The sequence below is a fragment of the Centrocercus urophasianus genome, unplaced genomic scaffold, assembly GCF_019232065.1.
Source record: "Centrocercus urophasianus isolate 14NV4802_14NV808 unplaced genomic scaffold, USGS_Curo_1.0 seq_11, whole genome shotgun sequence".
Classification (NCBI taxonomy): Eukaryota; Metazoa; Chordata; class Aves; order Galliformes; family Phasianidae; genus Centrocercus; species Centrocercus urophasianus.
Window position 1 is genome coordinate 17,625,764 of NW_024884253.1, and position 24,023 is coordinate 17,649,786.

At 38.8% G+C, this 24,023-nt stretch overlaps 1 protein-coding gene across 3 annotated transcripts in view; it reads right to left on the reverse strand.

Moving 5' to 3' along the window:
• Positions 1–24,023, reverse strand: part of ZFPM2 (zinc finger protein, FOG family member 2) — a 305,737-nt gene that overhangs the window by 136,491 nt on the left and 145,223 nt on the right. For 2 of the 3 annotated variants that reach the window (XM_042808948.1, XM_042808947.1), the window contains one exon: positions 23,314–23,432. In XM_042808948.1, the coding sequence (XP_042664882.1) occupies positions 23,314–23,432 (119 nt within the window). Of the gene's footprint in view, positions 1–23,313; positions 23,433–23,657; positions 23,693–24,023 lie in introns of those variants that run through there. The other variant, XM_042808949.1, reaches the window with a different exon arrangement.

Below are 24,023 nucleotides of genomic sequence, written 5' to 3' on the forward strand. Positions count from 1 at the left end.
GCCATACTAGCACCAAACCCACGTGATGCTTTTACTCTTCCATTCGAAACAATGTGTCCAATGTTAATACATCAAGCCTCATGGGGTCTTGCCCGTTAAGTTTGAGGATTTGAATCTCATGAATGCAGAATCTGCATTGTTCTCAGCTGAGGTCACTTTGCTGTGCATGTAGGAACAAGCGGCCTGCTTCAGCAGCTTACAAGTGTAAAAGAATTGTCAAACTCATTTTGAGCTCACCTCTGTTTCCTCTGTGTCTCAGGGCATGCAATCAAAAATCCTCATGGTTCACCGGGGAGATGAAGCCATGCATTAAAGCTATTTTAGGAACAGAGTGCTTGGTGTTACTTCTCTCACTCGCCTAACCATCAGCGATAAACACTTAGACAACCTCTCATTATTCCACTAATCCCGTCTGTATTTGTACACTCAGAAAGGCCCCAAACTCCACACAGTAGCACACGTAAAACAGTAGCCCTATATCAGGCCTGAAATTATGCTCCCAAGTACCACATGCATCATGATTTAAGTGATAAAGTAGGTGCCAGCAAAAGTTCGATTAAGCAACCATTACTCTTCTAATGTATGTTATCATACTTTCCCCTCTATTCAATTTGGTTTAAAAAGTCCTGGTAATTAATGTAACAGTTCACCTAAAAAATGATGCACAAACAGACAGTTCACTGTAAAGTTTTAATTTTAAGTTAATTTTGAGATATTAACTCTTCTTGGTACATATGTAAAAAATCAAAAATTCAATATATCTAATATTGAAATGCTTAACTGTGGCCTCAAGTCTCCCGTACAGAACACTAAATGAAGGGAAGTTGTAACAGTTTATGGAAAACATCTGTTTTAATTCAGATGTTTCTCATAAGCACAGGATGTAGCATAGATGTGGACAGGTGCACAGAGCTGCAGCACGCCACCAAGTTACATATTTTTTTCTCCCTAGGGACAAATAAAAAATTTACTGGTTACCATGCTGCTTCTGTTTTCCTTGTCAGTGCAGCAGATTTAAATAGCTTTTCTGAGCCTGGGTGCACAGGCTTCTCAGTTATTAAAATTCAATGTGGTAGTACTAAAATTCTAATATTTATAATCTAATGAAACAGTTCAGGTTTCAAAATCCTAAAAAGTGTCAATCTGATGTCATAATAATAGAGGAGTTCAGATAAAACATCAAATCTGCAAAGGCTGCAAAAAAGCTGCAAAACTCCCTTTATGCAGTACTTGTAGGAAAGGGATTTTCTTCATCATTAGGACCCAAAGCCAGAGGAGCAGAATTTGTGAGTTCTCTATCACAAGGTACCTGTGCAACCTATTAACTTCCACTGAGTTTGCATGGTGTGACATCTTGAAAAGATTTTCCTTGAGAAATGTTTGTTGGGAGAAAGAAAAAGGAACGCTGTAAGGTGCGAAATTCAGCCTCTTCAATTAATTTAATTAATTTAATTAATGCAGCCTATTAATTCCTTCTTTTCTCCTTCCTGAGTTCACCTTTTAGCTGGGGCATTCAGAGAAAAGAAGAAAGTCACAAAAAAACAAGGACCAGAAATAAACTGTCCCAGCTGTAATCCTGGGATACTGCTACACCGAGAGAAGATCTACATTTTAGTTTACCTTTGGTCTTAAATGTCCACCTGTCATATGGATGAAACAAACAAAACCCCTCTCGCCTTGCATACAATTGCTACACTTGTGTTCAGGGGGCGACATCAAGCACTCCACTATATATTACATGGGGCAGAAAGTTTTCAGAGGCTGACTGCTATAAAAATCCTGAATTCTAAAGATCATTTTTCCCTCTGTTTATGCCTGGAATATTAAATAGAGAGACAATGATAAACAATACAGTGAACTAAATAAAGTAGAATATGAACAAATTTAAAGAAAAATATGAAAAAATACCATAATCTACAAAATGTAAGGCTTTCACAGCTCAGTAATGTCTCATTTTATACTCTGTTTTCATTTTTTATTTTTTTTCTTGAAACTATACATGCTATTATGACAATATTTAAATACCCAGGTACAACTGCTACATTCTGAGTTTAAACTTACACAAGTCCTGAGTGTTTTAAAGTTAAATTATACGCAATTAATACTGAATAAACTTGAATCCTTTCATTGATACCCTTGTAGTGGTTGAAAAAACACAACAGCGTTCATTGCTCTGCACTTTACCTTTCAAGACACCATGTCTCACTTCTACCCCCTCACACTCACTGTACAAAAGGTACAATTACACAGATCAGAATCTCTCTACCTATCACTGACAAGCTAGCCATAATCTCACTTCAGACACTGGAGAACTTTTTGAGCAATTTTTCTTACATGACCTACATCTTGTCACCTGATTTTTTTTTTTTAATTTATTTAATATGGAGAGTTGCAAAAATGCTTTATAACTCATGATGAAATGGGACTCAAATTCAAAAACCTCTTAAATTTCAAGCCTTTCTCAAGTTCATTTTGAAAGCAGAATATAAAATGAACTTGAAAATGATGGTTCAATCTCTCAATCTCAAGGGAATCAAGAGTCGTATTAGCATTGCCTACAAACTCCTAGATGGCCACCAAGGAGGAAGTGACTGTATCTACCTGAGGGGTTTCCTCAAAAACAACCTTGAGCGACATCCTTTTCTCCAGCACAAAGCTAGGTTCAGATGTGACAAGAGGACTTGGGCTTGTCAAAAAAAACAGAAACACCTGATGAATAATCCAACTACAACGGAAAAATAATCATGCTGGTCAAAGTAAATATACTTTAAAAAAAAAGATTGAAAGTATGATTCCACCATCCCCATTTCGATTGAGACTGAACAACAATAACCTTACGTTTTCTTCAGTCTCGTTGACTCAGCCAAAAATATAGTTAACAGCTCTCATAGTGAGGAGATTGACTTAAAACAAGCACAGTTCAGATCAGAGGCAACACATTTCTTTTAATACACTCTTTTGAATATTGAGAAAGAGAAGACTACCATATGATAAAAAAAAGATTTTTTCTCATTCTGCTTTCCATCTCTGCTTCATTTTACACAGGAATCTTTTCTCTTTACAATTCAGTGCAATTTAAGTATGCTTGTGTAAACATGGATTATACCACATCAGAAACCAAGTTAGCTATCTCAAGAGAATTTGTATCTCTGCTGTGTGTAAGTAAGCAGATTAATTCCAAGATCAGGCATTACCTAATGCATTTTCAATTCAATTTCTTCTTTTCTTTCTGCACACAAGATCAGGGAAGTGGGATTATTTTATTAATTTAACTAATATTTTGCATGTTTTCCCTGTTATCTTTCTTTCCTTCAAAAATTTTGTTAGCGCCTAGTGTGAGGGACTTAGTATGAGCAAGGATGTGTAAAGACAAGAGACCTAAGCCCTCAACACCATACCGAGAAATAAATGACATAGGGAATGACAAAGTTTTCCTCCCACTGCACTACTAGAAATAAGGAATCCTCACGTATTTCAAATACTGATCTACAGTGGCACATCCTGCCTGGGGTAAGCTCAGTTATTGTATGAAATTTAGGAGAAGATTATTTATTCATTAACATTTATGCTGTTTTTATGGAAAATCTTAGAAGTAGTGCATGAGCCAGTTTGTTTTTATTACAGCAGTGCCTCCTAGCACTGTTTAAGGTAAGGGTCTGTCAACATATCACAAAAGCATAGGATTTACTATGTAAGATCAGTCCACTTGCCCATCAAGCCTGATAGCTTGCTTCTAGCAATACCCATACCTGATGCTTAAGTAGATTGAAAATTAAGCCCACAATACACTTGACTTGCTGTGTAATGTAAAACTCAGGTGGGGCAGAGTCAAGAGAATCCTTCTTGGTGTTTTTAGTGGGTACCTACCATTGAAAGATAAGACTTGATTACATCTATATAGCTAGCAAAGTAACAAGCAAGCAATAGAAGTGTATACCTTTATTGATCAGCCCTGCGATGAGTCACAGCAATGACTGTGCTACCTTGGGAAGAGAAACTAATCACAAATACATGTTTCACACAACTACTGATCATTGTGTTGATTTCTTTTGGCTCAAAATCAGCACCAAATTTTAACTCCAGTCAGTGCATACTAAGTAACCCGAATGGATGGAGCTGGACATTAAGGAAGGGCAAGCCCTTGAGCACAGTTGAAGGAGTCTTGAAGGTCAGTAAGAAAAAGGACAGAGCAATTAGAGAATGGAGAAGGAAAAGTGGCTGTTAAGAATATGATAAGAACAACAACAACAACAAAATACTGGGGAAGTAGAATAAAGAAACAATTAATTTAGTAACAGAAAGAGAAGAGTGGAAAAGGACAAACTGGAAAGGTGAAGAAAGAGGTGAGAAGGAAAGTGCTAGAAATGGAAATAAGGGATAACCATCACGAAATGGGCAGAGGGAAAGTGAGGTGTTAAGGGAATCTACACAGAAGGATGTGAAATTGCATGGAGAGAGAGCAGTTGTGGTGTGCATAAAGTTGTAAAATATAAGCATCAAAATCCCTGAACTTTGGCTTTCCCTCATCATTCTGGACTGTTTTCTTTCTAGGACTCTACAGTCCCACATTATCAGGTACTCCGACAGAAATATTCAGAAAGTGAATGAGATGTTAAAAGTTAAGTTTCTTCAGGAAGATATGGAACAGCAGAAACTGTTAAATACATTTACTAAACAATCAACCAAACATGCCAATAAAGAAAAATCTGTACGTACAGTCGGGGGGTTAATGCTGAAGTTGCTGCAGATCTAAAGCCATTTGGAGAATGCTTTTCCCCTAAGTTAAGGATAAGAAGGACATTTCTACCCCTTAAATTTCTACCACTACACTCTATAGTTGGTATTTCTCCCAAAACCACGTCATCCTTACCAGGATCTGCACAAATGCAGCTATAATCTATAGTGCATGCCATGACATGTAAGCTGAATATTGTGTACAGCCCCAAACTCACCCTGACACAAAAAAAGAGGGAATTTTTTTCTAAAAATACATGATTTTTTTTCCTAGACATTTGTGAAATTAGTTATTTTAGTTGTCAGCCATTCCAGAGAATGATGTTCATATCTAAAGTTAAAATTAATACAAATGACTGAAGAGGCACAGCCTCATTACAAAGGATTTATACACAAACCCTCTTATCAATACCAACCTCCTAGTTCTTAGACTCCTAAAGACAGAAATATGGAGCTACAAATAACATTCATTTCCCAATTACTATGCCAACCAGCTCTTTTTATTACAGGCTGTATTTGCATTTGACTGACTGGCCTACTGGAAGCATAGCACTGCTAGACCACCATCAAACATTTTCTCTTTTTCAAAGACATAATCCAGACTACGCACACCAGTGCGATATCAATTGGTTTAATCATTCCTTTACATGATAAGGGACACCACTCTTTGCAAATCTGGATTTTTTAAAATAACTTCATGTTCCAATTTTAACCCATCTGTTATGAAATGGTGAGAAATTTGTGCAGTGTAGTTGTTTGATAGACTACTTACTTTCTTCTGTTTTTCTTCAGTAGTACATTTGGGAATACATTTTGTTTCTGGTTACTATCTGCATGTGATATTCATAAAAAGTTTCATTTTTTTCTATCACGAAGAGAGCGATTCCTGCAAGACTAACTTTTATTTGCAATTTTTATGTGAAGAGCTTAAACAAATTAGTTCAATTCATAGTCTGGTGTTGTACAACTCTTTGGGTGTCTGCTAATCATTCAGGGGATAATCTTGTAACGCAGGCATTCGTTTAACCTGTAGGAAACCTGAGACCTTCAGAGTGCTGTCAAGCAGGTCCATTAATCTCTGTGTACCTTGATCTCCTATTTTAAAAATGGTGATCAAATTATACATTTCTCCCGCTCTTTGTCTGTGTTCTCTTTGTGGCCTCTAAATTCTTTCAGGAAGAGATTTCTTTTTTTATCACAGTCTTGATTCAGACATAATAATATCAACCATAATAGCAAGATCTGTTTAATAGGCTAGTCTGGATACAAAAAAACTTCTTGGCATAGAGAGTAGAAATCAAATAAATACATAAACAAAGTTAAATAAAATTCTAGAGCAAAAATAAATGCTCACATTATTTATATAGGTATAATTGCTTGTAATCTCCTCCTGTTTCATTCTAACTGCTTCAGATTCAGGCTTGAAATGAAGCTCTGACTTCACTCACATACAAGTTTAACAGAAGGTTTTCACATGCTGTATGTAGGCAATATGAGCTACTAATAGAAGAGAACATTTTGTTATCATAAAGGCAGAATTCTGGCTCTTCACTCTGTATTTAGTGAGAAAAAAGGGATATCCATGGAAAAAAAAAAACACCTTACTTCTTCAGATATATTCAATTGTCTTAGTGACAATTCTTGTTTTATGTATATCTGGGAGTAAGGCAGAAAACTCTAGTGCTGGGTTTTGCATTGTATTTAAAATTAGCCTCATTGTGTCTCAAATTAGCCTCCTTTCTTGCCCCACTTATGCACCTGGAAATCTATATCTAGCACATTTTGGTTTTTGAAATAAAGGACAATTGAAAACTGACAGTATTCCATGAATTTTAAACTACACCCCATTTCAGAATTCAGACTGCAAAGAAAGAAATAATTCAAAGAATTAAAATTGTTCAAAAAGTCTAAGTTTAAAATAAATCAGTATTTAAATCTGACTGCTTAAAAATCTACCTTGTCAGTGAAGGCCATGTTCTGGAAGAGTGCATGTGAGAAAACACCTATTTTTTGTCCGCAAATACCACAGTGTAGTATCAGAACAATTCTTTCAGGGTGCCCCAAGATTAAAATACTTCCATATAGTTGGGGAAATAAAGAAAAATCTATCTTGAAAATGAATCTGTTCTGCTCTGTGATACAGATATCTAAAATCCAGATGAATTTCACAGACTTCAAAGATAAATTATTCCCAGTTATTCTGGGATGATTCAAAAATGTCTCTGCTCCTCCTCCTATTTGTTAAAAATAAAAGTAAAATAAAATCTGTATCTTAACTATTCAGATTGAACCCAAAATTATGCCTTTTTCAATGAAAATATGGAAATGCTTCACTTTTTGTGAGCAAAATACTACTCAAATATCCTTATGCACATGTTACAGGAGAAGAATTTCACCTATATAAATCTACTTTGATATTTCATATTTGGCATTTCTTTATTCTTTTTTCACATATGATTATATTGAAAGAACAGCATTTATTTGATTTGAAAGGCAATATGGTGATAGTGAATTCAGTCATGCTTTTACTGTTAACACTGGTGCAATGATTTATTCATTTGTCATTCCACTTATTTTTGTGCCTGAAGAAACATAAATTATAGTTACACCTCTTTATAACTACCATTTGGCACATAATGTGATACTGGTAGTGACATACCATACATAATTAGAGGGGCATGTGACATTAAACTTATTTTGTTTCAAATCGGAAACTTTCTGACTTTGTCTAATGAAAGCTACCACTCCTGTCTGGAATATGTTCATTTCTCAGAGAACAGTGTTATAAATTTAGATTGGTGTGTCAAATGTGAAGAATTGTAATCGAGCTGTTAACAGTGAAGGAAATCTAAGTCAAGCCACAAGTTAGAGTTTAAGATGAGAAACACTCAGTAATGAGCGACATTATTGAGACTGAAATGATTGGTAAACTCAGTCTAGGTCTCAGAACATTGGTAGGCACAATGCCAGAAATTCATTCAAATACAGATTTGAGCATCCAAACGAGAAGCTCATTTCATGCTAGAACATGGAAATCTCCAAAATTGTTTTTATTTTGCACTGGAATGATTTAAAAGATCTATTAAAATATCTCTTGTGGTCATTCTGTCTGGAGCAGTCCAGTACAATCCTGCTACTTCCCTAGCTCAGTGAGCTACACATGAAGCTCTTTGATTCCAGCTTGAGCCACAAAACTAGTGGCACTCCTATTTTGCAGTGAAATGATAAAAACAATTGCTAACATGACTGTTAACTTCTAAGTTTTTAATTTATGCTGTTCGACTTTTTCATTGATAACACAGGAAACATTCATGTTCTTGACTAGAAACAGAAAGTGGCACTCAAGCAATCCACACAAGTATCCATGGGCACTCGGTCTCCTTGACCCAAACCCAAAAGATCCTACAGAAACAGTAACCATATTGTACAGTAAAACAGCATTTATGGCACTCCGTGTTTTCTTAGTGCTCACCTCCAGCGGTTGTGCACTGCTGCACTGGTAACAAGTTTGTCATTGAAAGATTTCTGTTGGCAGCACATGAACTTCTGAGCTTTTCAAAGTAAGTTTGGCACTGGGCACTAAAAAGGTTCACCATCTCTGATACAGATTATATATTTCTTTAACAGCCAGTGAGTTTAAAAATTCCCATCTAAATCAATGCTGCCAATTTTTTTTTATATTTTCTTCCACTAGATTAATGGATGTAGGAAGAATTCCCTGAAATCATCTGCAAACTTGCTGCCTTATTGATTCACCATGTCTGTAAAGCTCATGTCTGCTGCTTTACTGTGATGTAACTGCTGTTTATTAAACTAATCTCCATAAGCTCAGCTTTAACTTTTGCCTCCCACACTTGCTTGTTGCCGTTGTATTCGGGGCTGGTGTAAGCCTAGGACCTAAGCTAGCTGAGATTAGCAGCTGTCCTCTTAGTATCAGATTCAGACAGAGTCTAGCACAAAGGAGCACCAGTTCCTGATAGAACCTCAACATGCTGCAGCACTACAGATGTTAAATATCATAACAATCATTGTATCTTCCTTACACAGCGATGTTAGTGAAGCTGTACAGTTTTCAAGGAGCCCTTGTTTCACTTTTCACCAGCAGCTGAAGCAAAGAACACATTTCCGTTACAAGATGAAGCTGTACAATCTCATCCAACAAATGATCTCACTCTGACCCCCACACTAACTTTGCTATTAAGCAAAAACAGGCACATTTTCAAATATTGATTCCAACTAATGTCTGATCCTAACAGGCATGATCTTATCTAGGCCCTACTATAATAGAAGGAGTGTCAGAGTTAAACAGAATAGGTTTAGATAAGATCACAATCTTCCTCACCATGACGTGATGCTATCACTGAGCAAGTATTGTATTTGAAGTAATTATCATTAATAGATATTGGCAACAGGAAGAGTGGCCACTGCTAAGATCTAAACAAATTTGCGCATGATAAAATAAAACAAGTTTTATCTCAGTAGTGGATAGCGATATGTTCCGTCCCCTAAGAGATTTCACTGCCTTTATTTTTTCCCTTGAAATGATGAATATTCAAATAAGAAAGAAATACTGAGTAGCAACGTTGCTACTTTAGTTTTTTCTCTACCTTTCCTTTTGTGGCAAACTGCCACTTCAGCCTTCCTGCTGCTTTTCTAACATCTTATCTTGGCCAGACGTCCTGCACAGTGCTACATGGGCCAATTCTGCTTTATGGCTTTCACTGAAGAGTGAAAATCCTTTCACATCCTTCTACACTTTGGACTGTGTGGTTGTTTTCTTAATTGAATTCTTCACTGAGAAATAAGGGGTAGCCCAACAGCTGACTGTCTGGAGGTGAGCACAGGCTGGGGCAAACACTGTAAGAGGGGTACAAGGCTGACAGACATCATGCTTAGTTTGGTTGCTGCCTCCCTGTTCATTCTGATCTCGGCAGCCTTACTGCATTTTCAAAAAGAAGGTGCTGTAAAAGGAACACCTGCTATGTGCAGATTCCCTCTGAAACTCGTAAGTCTTCCTCCCCTGAAGCTGGTAGCATGTAAGGCCAAAACAGCATAAAATGAAAATAGTAATTGATAGCCCTGGAAAAAATGTTATCAACCTAGGAAAACTGAAAACACTGGTATAAGAAAAAGAAAAAAAACCTCAGTTGATAGTTATGTGTGTGATTTTTGTAATGAAATAGCACAAGCATAGCTAAACTTTCATACAGAAGAGCTACACAAAAATGACACATGGGAAAAGGATGCAGACCTAAAACTCCTTTAACTATTTATCCTTAGGAGAAATAAGTGCACCACATTTAGAAATAAAAGGGCACAATCAGTTTCTCTCTGTCTGTTGTGATAACAATATCAAGCTCCAATATGCTGTTCTTCATCCTCACAGTACTCACAAATATTAACTGATTAAATCAATTTTTAAAATATTTATTTTCTAAATTAATTGAGCACTTGACAAGATTACCCAAATCTTGGTCTTATGCACAAAAACCCACACACTGCTTTTCCACTTGTCTTCATGTATTTGTCTTCTCTAACGTGTGATTAACTCCAGAGCACTGAAATCTTTTTGATAATCACTGAAGATGAATGTATCAGGACAATCAGCAGCATATGGAACAGAATGTTGCCAGATGTTAACACGCTAAAATAAAGCAGAACCATCCATGTACTCCGTATCTCGTCTAAAAATAATATACTCATTGACCTTAACCCTATCAAACCAGTTCCATCTCCAAGGTCAAATAAAATAAGAAATATTTATCTTCTACAGAGAGGTTCACAGACTGTAGTGGTGGTGTTCAGTGCCATGAAATGCTAGGCATTCCTCAGCCCCACTGCTCTGAATGAAAGACTGGGGTGCTCAGCACCTCCTCCTGCACCTCAGCACTGCGTGAACTCGAGCCCTAATACACTAACTGGCCCTTAATATTTCTGGTTGCTTTGCATTCCCTTTGTATTTTTCCAATGACCATAGGTGGAAATGACCAGTAAGAATCGACCCCTAGGCCTATAAACTGTAACACTTGGCAGATTTGCATACTTCACATGTCGTCTGTAAAAAATAAATTCAAGAATCCTTGTTAACCCAATAATTTTGATGCAATACCATCAATGCTGCTTGCTGCTGCAGCTCTCATGAACCTGAGGCCATGGGGATGGCACTGGATGCCAGAGCCGAGCCTCTGCTTCCCCACACCTCACGGCTCTCCCAGAGCATTCTGCAGGTGCCACAGAGCAGCCAGAGAGACACAGAGAATTCTGACAATACCACACTTCTAGAGAGTTCAGGAGACTTCAAAACTATAGGGGCTACAGTGAATAAAGAATGAGACTCCAGTCGAGTCCCCTTGGGATGGGGGGAAACTTAGGGGACGGAACAGGGAAATGCTTACTGAAGTTCAGACAGGCTCTTTTGCCCCATGGGCTCCCGCATGCCACAGATGGAGCAAGCGGCGCAGGTGTGACTACAAAGCCACTGCAGCACTGCGCCAAGTGCTAGCAACTGGCTTGGTGGAGGGCATGTGAGGAATGTTAAGGAGGAACAGCCACTCTAAGTGGTCTCACATTTGCGAGAGGTCAAGTTCTCAAAACACGGATATCCTTTTCATTTTCCATTCTGCAATGAAATGTTAACCACGGTGGGGAGAGGGGAGAGCTTTCAAATCAGGGCATGAAGGTAGCTGTTGCTGTTACTGAGTGTTAAGGGCATTTACTGCCCCAGAAACTGCACTAGAGAACAAGCGCTGCTGATGCAAAAAGCCTTCTCACAAAGGTTTCCACATCCAGCCCACGGTGTGTTCACTGTTTCTCCGCCTGCCTAATCGGGGCCCTGGTACCTGATAGCGGGTGGCAGACTACAGAAATCAAGATGCAGCTTACTCCCTGAGGCACCCTGAGCACCAGATCAAAGTGCACACATTTGGCATCCTGAGAATCCAATGCCACTGCTCTCTCTTCTCACATCTCTGACACAAACCTGAGACACTGATCCTCAGAAAACAGACAGTATTTCTTAAGAAAATAGTACAGAACACTTGAAAGCAAAGTCCAACATAAAGCAGAAAAAATTCACTGAAAAAATAGCATTCATTTAAAACTGGGTTGTTTGCCACATGTTAATTCTAACTTTCATAAACAAGAAACTGGAGCAGGAAGAAGAAACATCCGTAAGAAAAAAACCTGCAGGAAATTAATGAGGGACATGTCAAAGAAACATAGAGGCTCACTTTCTTATCTCCCAGCAAGTCCTTGTTATATTTCAATTATATTTTGAAAAGGGTATCCTCCGCTGTGTGACCAACTGTCTCACTTGCCATAATGTCCCACCTGCCATTTTCTGCAAAAGCGGGTCTAATTCACACAATCACAGAATCACAGAATGGCCAGGGTTGGAAGGGACCTCAAGGATCATGAATCTCCAACCCCCCTGCCACAAGCAGGGCCACCAATCTCCCCATTTAATACTAGACCAGGCTGCCCAGGGGATGAATAACAGGGAAATGCTTACTGAAGTACTGGCCCCATCCAATCTGACCTTGAATACCTCTGGGGACAGGGCATCCACAACCTCTCTGGGCCTGTTCCAGCACCTCACCACTCCCTCTGTAAAGAACTTCCCCCTGACATCCAATCTAAATCTTCCCGCCTTCAACTTAAAATCATTTCCCCTTGTCCTGCTGTTATCCACCCTTTCAAAGAGTTGTTTCCCCTTCTGTTTGTAGGCTCTCTTTAGGTACTGAAAGGCTGCAATGAGGTCACCCCGCAGCCTTCTTTTCTCCAGGATGAACAAGCCCAGCTCCTTCAGCCTGTCTTTGCAGGGAGCTCCCTGATCATCTTTGTGGCTCTCCTCTGGACCCTCTCCAACAGGCCTTTCAAAGCTGAGTTTGGGAGATGTCAGCTACTAGCAATGTCTCTGGACAGTCACACAGACAGGCTGGCTGCAGCCACCTCCCAGCATTGTGATGCCAGAAGCCATGGGTCACCCACTTTGCCCCTGCTGCGCCTACACTTTTCCCATTGCTGGTCCAGCCCAAGCTTAAACAAATTCAGATATTTTGGTCCTACTATTGTTTGCTGCTTCACTGCTCTCTTCCCTTTATGCTAATCTGTCCCAGTTTTCTACCCTATGTGAGGACAACAGCTTGCAAGAGGGAGAGAGAGGGAAGAATCCTTCGTCACCTCCCCGTGCTGAGCACACCTCCCTCAGCTACCCTGGCTTGTCTTTGTGTCCTCGCACATGGCACAAGTGCCAGCTTCATCTTTTAGAAAGTGCAGGCACTCCTCCCCCATCTTGGAGACCACCATGTGCAACCACACAGCTCAAAGAGAAAAAAATCTTGGAGGAATGTGTTAACTGAGGAGGTGCTTATAAATAAAAACATAAATAATAATAATGACTAGCACAGATGAAACTTTTATTCAAAAATATTTTCTGCTCTTTTCAGGCTTACATTAAAATAAAATGTCAAAAAAGATGGGAAATATGGATCTGCAGCAGAAACGTTTTAAATTACGTAATTTTCTTAGATGCAAAATATTTGCATTTTTTTATGCAAAAACTATGATGATATCTCAAATGCTATATAGCTTATTCTAAATGCATCAGTAGCATTCTGGTGTTCTTCCCCTAAAGCACACAGAGAAAAGGCATTATTTTCTCTATTTAAAACACAATTATTCCCTAAGAAGCTCAAATTAAAAAAAAAAAAAAAAAAAAAAAAGCCAGGAAAATACATGACTGCAAATATATTTAAGGCTTTTAAATTTGTGAAACATTTTTGTTGCTGTGTTGAAATATTTTCTCCTTTTCTCTAGTCTGTGAAATAACATAAAACGCATTAGTTAAAAAAAAAACAACACTGGACAAAAGTTTATTAATGCTTAATTGTTTAAGACATGACATGAACGCAAAGCATTTTGTAACTCCCACTGCTGCAGGTGGCTGGGACTGCCCAGGAGAACAGAGATGGATGCCCAGCATTGGTGCCTTCTGCACATGTCCCAGCAGAGCCCTAAGGGCTGCAGCCCAATGTCTCTGCAGTGCTACAGGAGCTCACAAGAGCCACCGTGGGCTGCACTGATGACCTTGTTTGCTGAGCTTGAGAAATGAGGCCCGGGATATTTACAAACCTCACTCAGCTCTTATGCACAATACAGGGACTGTACTGCCCAAATTTTAGTGATAGAAAGGAGATCTGCTGCATCTGGGAAGGGACAAGTTTTGCTACTGGCTATGTGATACCACCGCATCATTAGGAGAGCAGCTAGAGCTGAGCAGAAAGTTGAGCAAAATGTGGGTATCTCAAATGCATCCCTGATTTTAGGAACTTACAACATCGTTTCCTTTGTAATAGAACATGCTGTCTTTCATACACTTACAAACACCAGCATATGTATGTATAAATGTATGCATGTGTATTTTCCTGCACTTATATTTATAAATGTGTATGTATGCATATATAGAGAATCACAGAATCATAGAATCACAAGATTGGAAACGACCTATAAGATCATCCAGTCCCAACTGTCTCCTCATCACCACTGCCACCACTAGGACTAAACCACATCACGCAGCACGTCATCCAGACGCCTCTTGAACACTGCCAGGGATGGCGACTCCACCACCTCCCTGGGCAGCCATTCCAGTGCCAGACCACTCTCTGAGAGAAATAGTTCTTCCTTATGTCTAATCTAAACCTCCTCTGATACAACTTGCAGCCATAATACACAGAATACACATACTGTGCTAACTGTGCTTACTATATATTTTTTTTCTATTCAGAAATTCAAAGAGATACTTTCACAAAATGCAGTTAATTTGGCTGGCAATGAAATAACTACATTTTTTTCAATCAGTCCTGCACATGTATAGGCTATTCCTCTGAAGCCTATTCAGAGAGAATGGGAACTGACTGGAATTTTGATCATTCCATCACGCTGTGCTGAAGTGAGCAGCAAGTGCACACTGTCTTCATTGAAACCACAGGTCTATTCCTTTACTCAAAGTCTTAAACTAGGACAGACAATAATTTCAAATCTTATTATTGCTACAGTGATAATGTACGTGAGAGAGTCGTATTGTGGTTTGCACTTTCATTAGCATAATTCTGAAACCTATAAATGGTGAATTTTCTTTTCACACAGGAATTTCATCTACAGCACGCTTGGTTCCAAACAACTGCCCGCTTTGCTTCCACAGGTCTTATGGAACGCACTCCTCACTAAGTGCCACCATAGTTCCATACACTCAGTCATCACGGTGCTCTCCTCCACTAGCAACATATGGTAAGGATAACTATGCGGGCTTTATGTATTTTCCCCCGAGGAGCCCAGGGGTATCCAGGATATTTTATCTTTACAATGGTTACGGAGAGAACGTAAGCCTGCAAGTCTTTCAGCTCAGAGCCCCTCATAAGCACAAAATTCTCGGCATAACAGTGCATGTATCTTTGTAGACACAGGCATTGTCATGGCTCTACATTTTACTAAAATGATGCAACTAGATTTTCCTGCACTTGTTCTATGGATATGAAACTAATAATAAAATCTATCAACATTTTAGAAACTGAATTTTGGTTTAGTGTAAAAAAAAAAAAAAAAAGTGTTGTTTAACATCTAGTGAGAAAAAAGTTGTTTCTAAAACTGCCAAATATTTAAATCTGACATTTTCTACCTGCTTAGTCTACACTAACACGCATTTCATAAATAAATAGAAATATAATTATAAAAAGCATGAATTAAAAAAATATATATTCCTCAGAGGACAGCAAAAACATTAAACTCCTTGTCATAAACATGAATACTGAACTGTGCCCTTTAGGTGTTTATTGTACTGAGCTGTATGAACCACTTTCAAAGGAGCTAAACCAAATCCTCCTCTCATCCAAACTTCCTAAATAGGACTACACTCCATTCAAAAAGTTGCGTTACAAATTTTGCAAAATCATCAATAGCAAAATAAATGTTTGAGGCATAAAGTCTGTGGTACAGGGAGAATCAGACTATATGTCTGTAGCCTGGCAGCTCAAGAACACCTTCCTGCTCACAGGTTGCGCAGTGGCACTCTTTAAATTCAACACCTAAGTCAGTTTAGGCTGCCCAGAGCCACATCCAGCCTGGCCTTGAATGCCTCCAGGGATGGGGCATCCACAACCTCCTTGGGCAACCTGTTTCACTGTGTCACCACCCTCTGTGTGAATAATTTCCTCCTAATATCTAACCTAAACCTTCTGTCTCAGTTTAAAACATTCCCCTTTTGTATGCTCCCTTCAAGTATTGGAAGGCCACAATGAGGTCTCCCCTTCTCTTCTCCAAGCTAAACAATCCCAGTTCCCTCAATCTGGAGCAGAGGTGCTCCAGCCCTCTGATCATCTTAGTGGCCCTCCTCTGGACCCATTCCAAGAATTCCAAATCTCTCCTGTGCCAGCCCCAGGCCTGGATGCAGTACTCCAGTTCTGTCGTTTTGATAAACAAGTGTGAAACTAAACCATGGGCATGTGCAGTTTTAAGAAAGGGCTTCAGATACAGGAATGGAGTTTTTTAAAAGTGATTTTAAGTAAAAATTCCCTACATAATACTCTATTTCTGAAATAACTGATTCAGCAATGAAGAAATCAAAAGGAACAATGGATTTCAGTCATCTCCTTGTTTTGTTAATAACAAAATAACAACAACAAAAAAAAAAAAAAACAAGAAAAACAGGGAAGAAATATATCTGCCTGCCTCTCAAACTTGTAGTATCTTAAAATTAGGGCCATATTAACAACAATATTAATATCAGTATGCTAACAGAACTTAGACAGTGGTGTGTGATCAATATGTGCATTTCTATTTGCAGGGAATGTGGTTTTCATTCAGCATTCTGGAAACCACTTTCTCAAGCTTAAGAAAACATCTTCTGACTTTTCAAGAACAGTGTTTATTCAGATCATTACCATATCTTGCTATCATATTAGCAACGTGTTTTAACTTAACTCTGTTATGTAAATGTCAACAAAGGAACAGAAACAACTGCTGTTCTGTTACTTGTTTTTTTGTTACTTGTTTGTTTGTTTGTTTTGAAAAGTGGCTAAAAATGGCCATGGACAAAAGTTTTTTAAAAATTCTTCTGTCGTTACCTTCCCCTCAACGCATGGCTTTACAAAAGGGGAGAGGGTGGGAATATGAGGGAATGGGAAGGAATGTTTTCAATGGTCATTGAGGATGGCCACATGGGTTTCTACATCGCATCAACATATCTCAGCTTTTTAAAATGTTCACATTGTATAAAGTGGCTGGCAGTGATGCTTGCATAGCACAAATGTACATTACAGTAACTGTAGCACAATTTGCTGCCCAGAAATATTGTTACACTAAAGTCTCCCAGTATTTGGGAAAGAAACAAGTGCTCCCAAGCTACAGTTTTAAAGTATAACCTGTCAGTAATAACAGTGAAAAACTGAAAGAAATGCTTTTGTAGACACTTGATGTCACAGGTACAAACCAGTATAGAAAAGATTAAAATCACGGCTTGTGACTCAATATACTACTTTTGGTAATGAAACATAGGAGTCATTGTGCTAATAAGAGCCAACATCCCCATTTGTCTTTGACTAAAAACAAAACCTACTTTACACATTTCTACGTTTAAACAACAAAACTGGAGGCAGCCTAGCAGAGGCTGCTGCTCTCTGTGGCCACACAGAACCTCAACCAAGTGCCCAGCAAACTCTCACACTGCAACTCTGGAGATTAAAAGTTGCTGGCTACTACAGATATGAGGTTTTTGACCTGCAGTGACCAGCTGCAGATTAGCGAATGAATAACTTAACTGCATTTTGAACCTTGGCTCCTCAGCTCCTCACAGCACTACCCAATAAACTGTTTTGTGAGGCTATCTTCCAGGAAAAGTGTAGCTTTGGCACTGAACCTCCCAGATCCCATTAAAGGGTCTCTGCTGTATCCCATTGCTCGCCTGGTCCAAACCTGCACACTTTCTTCCCACGGATTCCCGTCACAGCCATGTTGAATCCTCTTTTCCTTATCAGGATGATACAGGCCTGCACCACGCGCTCCTCCTTGTGACAAGACCACAGGAATAGGGAGCAGGATCCAGCCACTCATTGTTTCATTTCACAAAATCCCGCCATAGGCAGAGATTAACACCAAAAACTAGATGGCTGCAGCCAAAGGAAATCACATCTCAGAATACCTCCACCCACTACTGGAGCCATGGCATCATCCACAGCTTGACCTTCATCACAGGCCATGTGGTTCTGTGCTGCTCCTTGAGAAACACTGAATGCAGTCATGATATTTGAGATATTCTTTTGCTTCAGGGAGACAAGGAAAATATTTACAGTTGCTTCTTAATATTTGAACTGCTTCTTCTTAAATAAGCTGTTAACAATTTCAGTTCAGATCTGCTTATGTGCAGCAGCTATGCTTTCAGCAGTTTGATCCTCCTAGAACTGTTTTCCCTTCTTCTCACAAGCCTGCCCACATTATAGTTGGCACGTGCGTAAACCCACTTTTCTGTTGAAAACTAGAGTCACAAGCTATGTGCACGAGCCGTAGAAATACATTCCTGTCTGCTTTTAGGTACCCAGGAACTACTGAACTTTGAGGGATGCAGCAAGGTACAAAGTTGGAGCCTCCCAGCTAAAAGTACTGATTTAGTCATGTTGCTTCCCTTAGAGCTCATGAACTGTACATTTAAAAAAAAAAAAAGAGTCTTGTACAAAATTACTTATGTGCCTGTTTGTCAAAACAGTGATACCATATTAAACCTCAAGAAAACCTAGAAATATATAGCCAATCTCTTTTTAGCATAGAAGGCTTGTAAAGGTATCTTCTTTTTTTCAAGTAATCTCAAGAAATCAAAAATCAAGAAAAGAACAGCCTCTTATTTATTTCTGTGGACTATAGTAGATACAGAGAGCACAATAACATGATCTGATAGAGAAAATTCTCAGCTAAGAAAAACTGTTTCTCAACACAGTCACCACCATTAGCTGTGCATTTTGTCCAGCAATGAACACCAGCCTGCATGCCGCACTGCTAAAAATCTGCACCAGCAGAGAAGACCCACTGTTTCACAGCTGCTAAGATGGCATTGCTCTCTTCAAATACCTGAAAGGTGATTGCAGCGAGAGTGAGTTTGGTCTCTTCTCACTGGTGACAGGACGAGAGGAAATGGCCTGAAGTTGCACCAGGGGAGGTTTATTGGATCTCAGGAAAAACTTCTTTACAGAAAGGGTGGTTAATCACTGGAATAGGCTCCCCAGGGAGGTGGTTGAGGCACCATCCCTGGAGTTGTTTAAAAACCGTTTGGATGTGGTGCTCAGGGACATGACCTAGCAAAGAGTTGTTAGAATTAGGGTAGTATGGTTAGACTGTGGTTGGACTTGATGATCTTTAAGGACTTTTCCAACTACCCACTGCCTCACTGTGCTCACATCCACTGTTTAGTCTCCAGAAACATTCAGCAAGAGTCAATGAATGTCAGTGGGTGCCACTTTTTTTGCATGAAAGAATTCAGTTTTGCTGCATTTGCATGTCAGAGGCCATTCTGTCAGACTGCCCCTCTGCTGCCATGTGTCACACAGCAACAACAGGTAACAGGCTATTGGTGGACAGGTTCAAACTCAATTGTCACATCACCAACATTTGCCTCTTATGTCATGGGAGGACATCATAAAACAGGAGGCATTACATTCAAAGCAGCCCTTATATTTCTCTTAAAGTCCTGTGCAATTCATAAAATTTTTTGTTATGTGTAGGTATGACAGTAAACTTGCCCAGTACAAAAGAGCAATGCCATTACCTTCTGGAATCCAAGAACGATGATGATTCAATTTGAAAACACTGGCATTTCATTTTCTTGGGACTATTAACTGCTATTCTTGCAGCAGAAAGGAACGAGAAGGGGAAAGAAATTGAAGGAAAAGGAAAGAACCTGCAACTGTGCCCGAAGGTACAAAGACCAGCAGCTGAACAAAAGTATTGTGCCAAATTGGCAAAATTTTGGGAACAGATCATTAAAACTATCTAAATAGGAGATTTATTACTCTAAATATATGAATAGATGTCTGTAAGTATTTAGATAATGATATAAGGAGTTCTCAAATTCATATTGAAATGGGAATTAAATGCCTAGAAAACTTCCAATATCGCAGATTCACTCTCTTCTTAAAAAGCAACACACTTAGGACTTCTGATGGCCGTGCACAGCAATAGTAATGCAATGGGGTAAGCAATTCATAAAGAGTTTTAAACACTTCAAAATTCATGATTGCTGGCTGACTCTTAGACGAGAAAAATTAAGAACATGCTTACTCATTGAGCTCTCAAGTCTACCACTAGAGTTTAAGTATTCTGACAGGGACCTTGCTCTATCACATCTGACAGTGCTGTGGCACTGCTGGTGAAGTCAAAAGCTGCTATTCCTGTTGCAATTGTGAACAGCACTTAAATCGTTTTTGTTCAAGGTACCCAACCTTCTCCTACTCTGAGATGTATATTCTTAATATACTTCAAGACAGAAACTTGAAAGATCTAAAAAGTATTTGACATCTGGCACAGTGACTCAATTAATTACCATGCTGAATTAATTAGCCTGCTCTATCTCCTGAGCCAACAGCATTGAGTCTTTATTCAGCACCATAGCAATGACTGAAATATGAAGCAATTTCACATGATATAAGTACTGACTGTATGAAGTGCTGGGTGAAAGGACAGCAAGTAAGCAGTAACTTACTGCTTAGTGATTCCTAAGGCAAGTGAATCCTGTGAGGCTAAGTGTCATACATTGCTAACACTAAAAATCAGTGAAGTCAGGTAAAATACCTACTAGTAACCACCACCATCTTTTCCAAGAAGTCCAGCTGCAAGAATTGTGATACTTTCCTGAGTTTCACTGATTTTTTCTTTCCTTTTCTGTCTACACTAAAAATGTACATTAAAGCTTTTTCCGAAGATTATTTCATGTCTATAGCAGTGCAATGCTTGAAGTTCTCATTAAGAAATAAACTAAACCTTACATCAGCAGCTGATGTGAAAGTTTGATTGAATTCTAGAGACGTAAGGCTTTACCCAAATGAGCTTTCCAAAACCGATATAAATAACTTAAGCAAACAAACACAAAGTCCCCTTGTGAACAACTGAGGGCATGTATGGCAGTGAGGAAAGTAATCAAATGTGCAAAGCAAACAGAAATATCATAGATAAACGAGAAACATTTCAAGGGAAAAAAAAATGCTAAAGGAAAAATGCAGAAGCTGGCACTGGGTTTGTGTCGTTCAAACAGTAAATTAAGGATCTATCAAAGGATTTACATTTCTTCATGCAGCATTTGAAACTAACAAATGTAGGACTGCAGGAAACACCTGATACTTGGAAAAAAGGAACATTGCCTAGAAACAGAATAATTCAGGGCAGAAGCACCTCCTGTCCAAACTTCTGCTCAAAGCATGGCAAACTTCAGTTAGACTCAACTTCAAAGATTATTCAAGACCACATCCAGTTCAATTTTGACTGTCTCAGAGAATGGGGGTCAAAATTATATTGCTATGGACTACATTTCTGTTTACAGGAACTTTTTCCAATTACAAAAAGCATTTATGATAAATAGAAGGCACAACAAAAATAAAATCTATCATGTCAGCAAAAATTAGAGTTTCTAAATGGACAAGAAGCAAAGGAGGACCTTTCCAACCTAGTGAAGACAGAAGTCATTCTGAACATTTTTATCCCATATCCCTCTGAATTAGGCTGAGAAAGTTGTTCCATCTGATGATTACCACCAAAATAAAAAGTCACTACAGTTTTATTAAAAAACAAAATATTTTAGCTAATTTTTTCTGTTATGGCAAAAATCCAAATTTCAAAGTAATAGCAGGCCCTAATGCCTGTACAACTGAAGGAGAAGAAAGCTCCTGCAGGAAGGGTTACAGTTGTTCCAGCCCTGTTTCAGAATATAAAAATAAAACAATTGCAAACTGATCCTAAGGATATCTGATAATGATAATTTTTGTAGTGACAGCTCAGTCATCATGAGCTCCCATACTGAAACATTAACTTCAAATTTTGTACACCCAAAGAAGTGGTATAAGTTCTCAGGGCAACAGGAATAACACAAAGCTAGGGTTTTTCCTCAGGTCTTATACAGACTGACCTCAAGACACATCAGTACTAAGGTTTTTGTTGCATGGATGTTGATGAGAGTAGTGATTGTGGAATCTGAGAAAGATCATTTGAGTCTCAGATAGTTGTCACAAATGAGTTTTTGTGAAAAACATTTTGAGAATGCTTATAGACTAATCGACAAAGAATAAAGTAGATGAAGAAATAAAAAAACAAAGGAAATGGAGAAAATGGAGACAGGTATTCAAATTTTCCATTTTTCCCTTAGAAAAGTGTAAGACACTTTCAGTGTCCAGTAGTTTTGAAAGTGCATCTTTTAGCCAGGTACTGACCATTTACAGAAAGAAATATCCAGCAAGCTTTTAGAAATAGATCTCAAATACAAGAGCATAGGTTCTTCAGGGAAGAGTGAAAAAATTTTAGCTTCCTCCTCTCATCCAGCTCCACATGTCCCCTCTCTCACGTGTCCACTGATGCTGCTTTAGCAACTCAACAGTTCCCACTCTTCAGTTCTTCCAATAACAGGATGATATCCTTTACACTCGGAAGTTCAGCTTCTCAGTTTACAGCAGAGCTGCATCTGCCCCAGATGTGTGTAGTACACACCGGTGTAATACTTCCCCAGATCTTTATGTTAATCTCTTCCTGCAAAATTTGTAATAGCAAGTGATAGAGCTAGTAGTAGTAGTTTTTAGTAGTATCTCATGGGGCAATGTATACTCCCAAATTGCCTAAACCCTTTTTTCCAGAGATGTTTGTTGTTTTTTTTTATCATGGGCTCACCTTTCCAGATATTCCTGGAAAGCTGATCTGAACTATATACAGATAATATTGAAGCTCAGGGTTAAAACCTATCCAAACAAAAATGAAATGAACACTTAGAAACAAAATGGATTTTCATGAAACTGAGGTCAGCCAAGTGTTAATTACAAGTAATAAGGCCCACATACCTTCTGCATCAAAATAATAATTTGAAAAGTACAATTAGGAACATATTACATGGCAAATGTCTTTCAGTATCTTCCAAAAAAACTGCAAGCCGATGAGACATTTTACTATGTCCAATAATCTTATTACTGAGGCAGACTTCATAAATTTTAGCGTTAACCAATGTAGCCATTTATTTTCTATGCCATCCAAAAATATAAATTAAATATTGAACAACTGATGCTATGAAATATTTTAAAAGACACTAAAAATCAGACATTGCTGCCGAAAGGGAGCAGTGTGGTTCAAAAAACAAGGAAGCAACACTTCCTTTCTTCCTGTAAAATAACAAGATTACTATTATTAACCTGTGTTCCAAATAACTTCACATGGACGGCTGCCATAGGTGCACTAATTGGAAGTGATCCCAATACCACTGCCCACGACAGCTAACAAAGCCTGTTTTCCAAGTGCTCCAGCTGCATCATTACCCCCACGGAAGCAAGGTGCCCGGGATCACCTACGTACCAAGGTGTTGTTGTTGAGATCCATCTTCCCGGTGAAGGGCCCCCACGTCGTCCCCACTGGGAGCTGCTGCCGGCTCTGGACCTTGCGCTCTCCATCCTTCTGGACCACCTCCAGTTCCCCTGCAAACAAAGAGCACAAACAGTGTTTAGTGCGTTCACTCCTACCCTGACAGCAGACACCTCCATGTTTGTTATGTATGCACGGCATTCAGAGGATCCCTGGAACGAGAATTAATTACACTTGTCTGAAAAAACAACCAATCTGTTCATCCTGCAGAAGAAAAACAAACCTCTCTCTTTACAGTTCTATTCAAAGGTGATCTAGAAGGTTACATTTTTTTCTACCTTTTCACAGGCAGTATGGCATTCTTAGCCAGTAGAGTGAATTCAAGAAAGTTCTTAAAAAATGCTGAGGAGGGGGAAGATGATAGCTGAGAGTGCAACAGCCCCTGGTACATGAGCCTCTGTGATCCATTTCACTGTCAGAAGAACACACTCTGAAGCATTTGGCTCCCAAATACTTTTTAAACATATTTCACAATGAGAAAATCCAGAGCATCTCCACTGATTTTGAAGACACACTAAAAATATTTACTAGAATTAATTACAACAGTAGAGATTTTGAACAGAGTGATGTACAGGAAATAACCGTTCAGAATTAGGCCCAAAATAATTTAACTTGCTAGATTAAGATTTTAACACAACATGCAA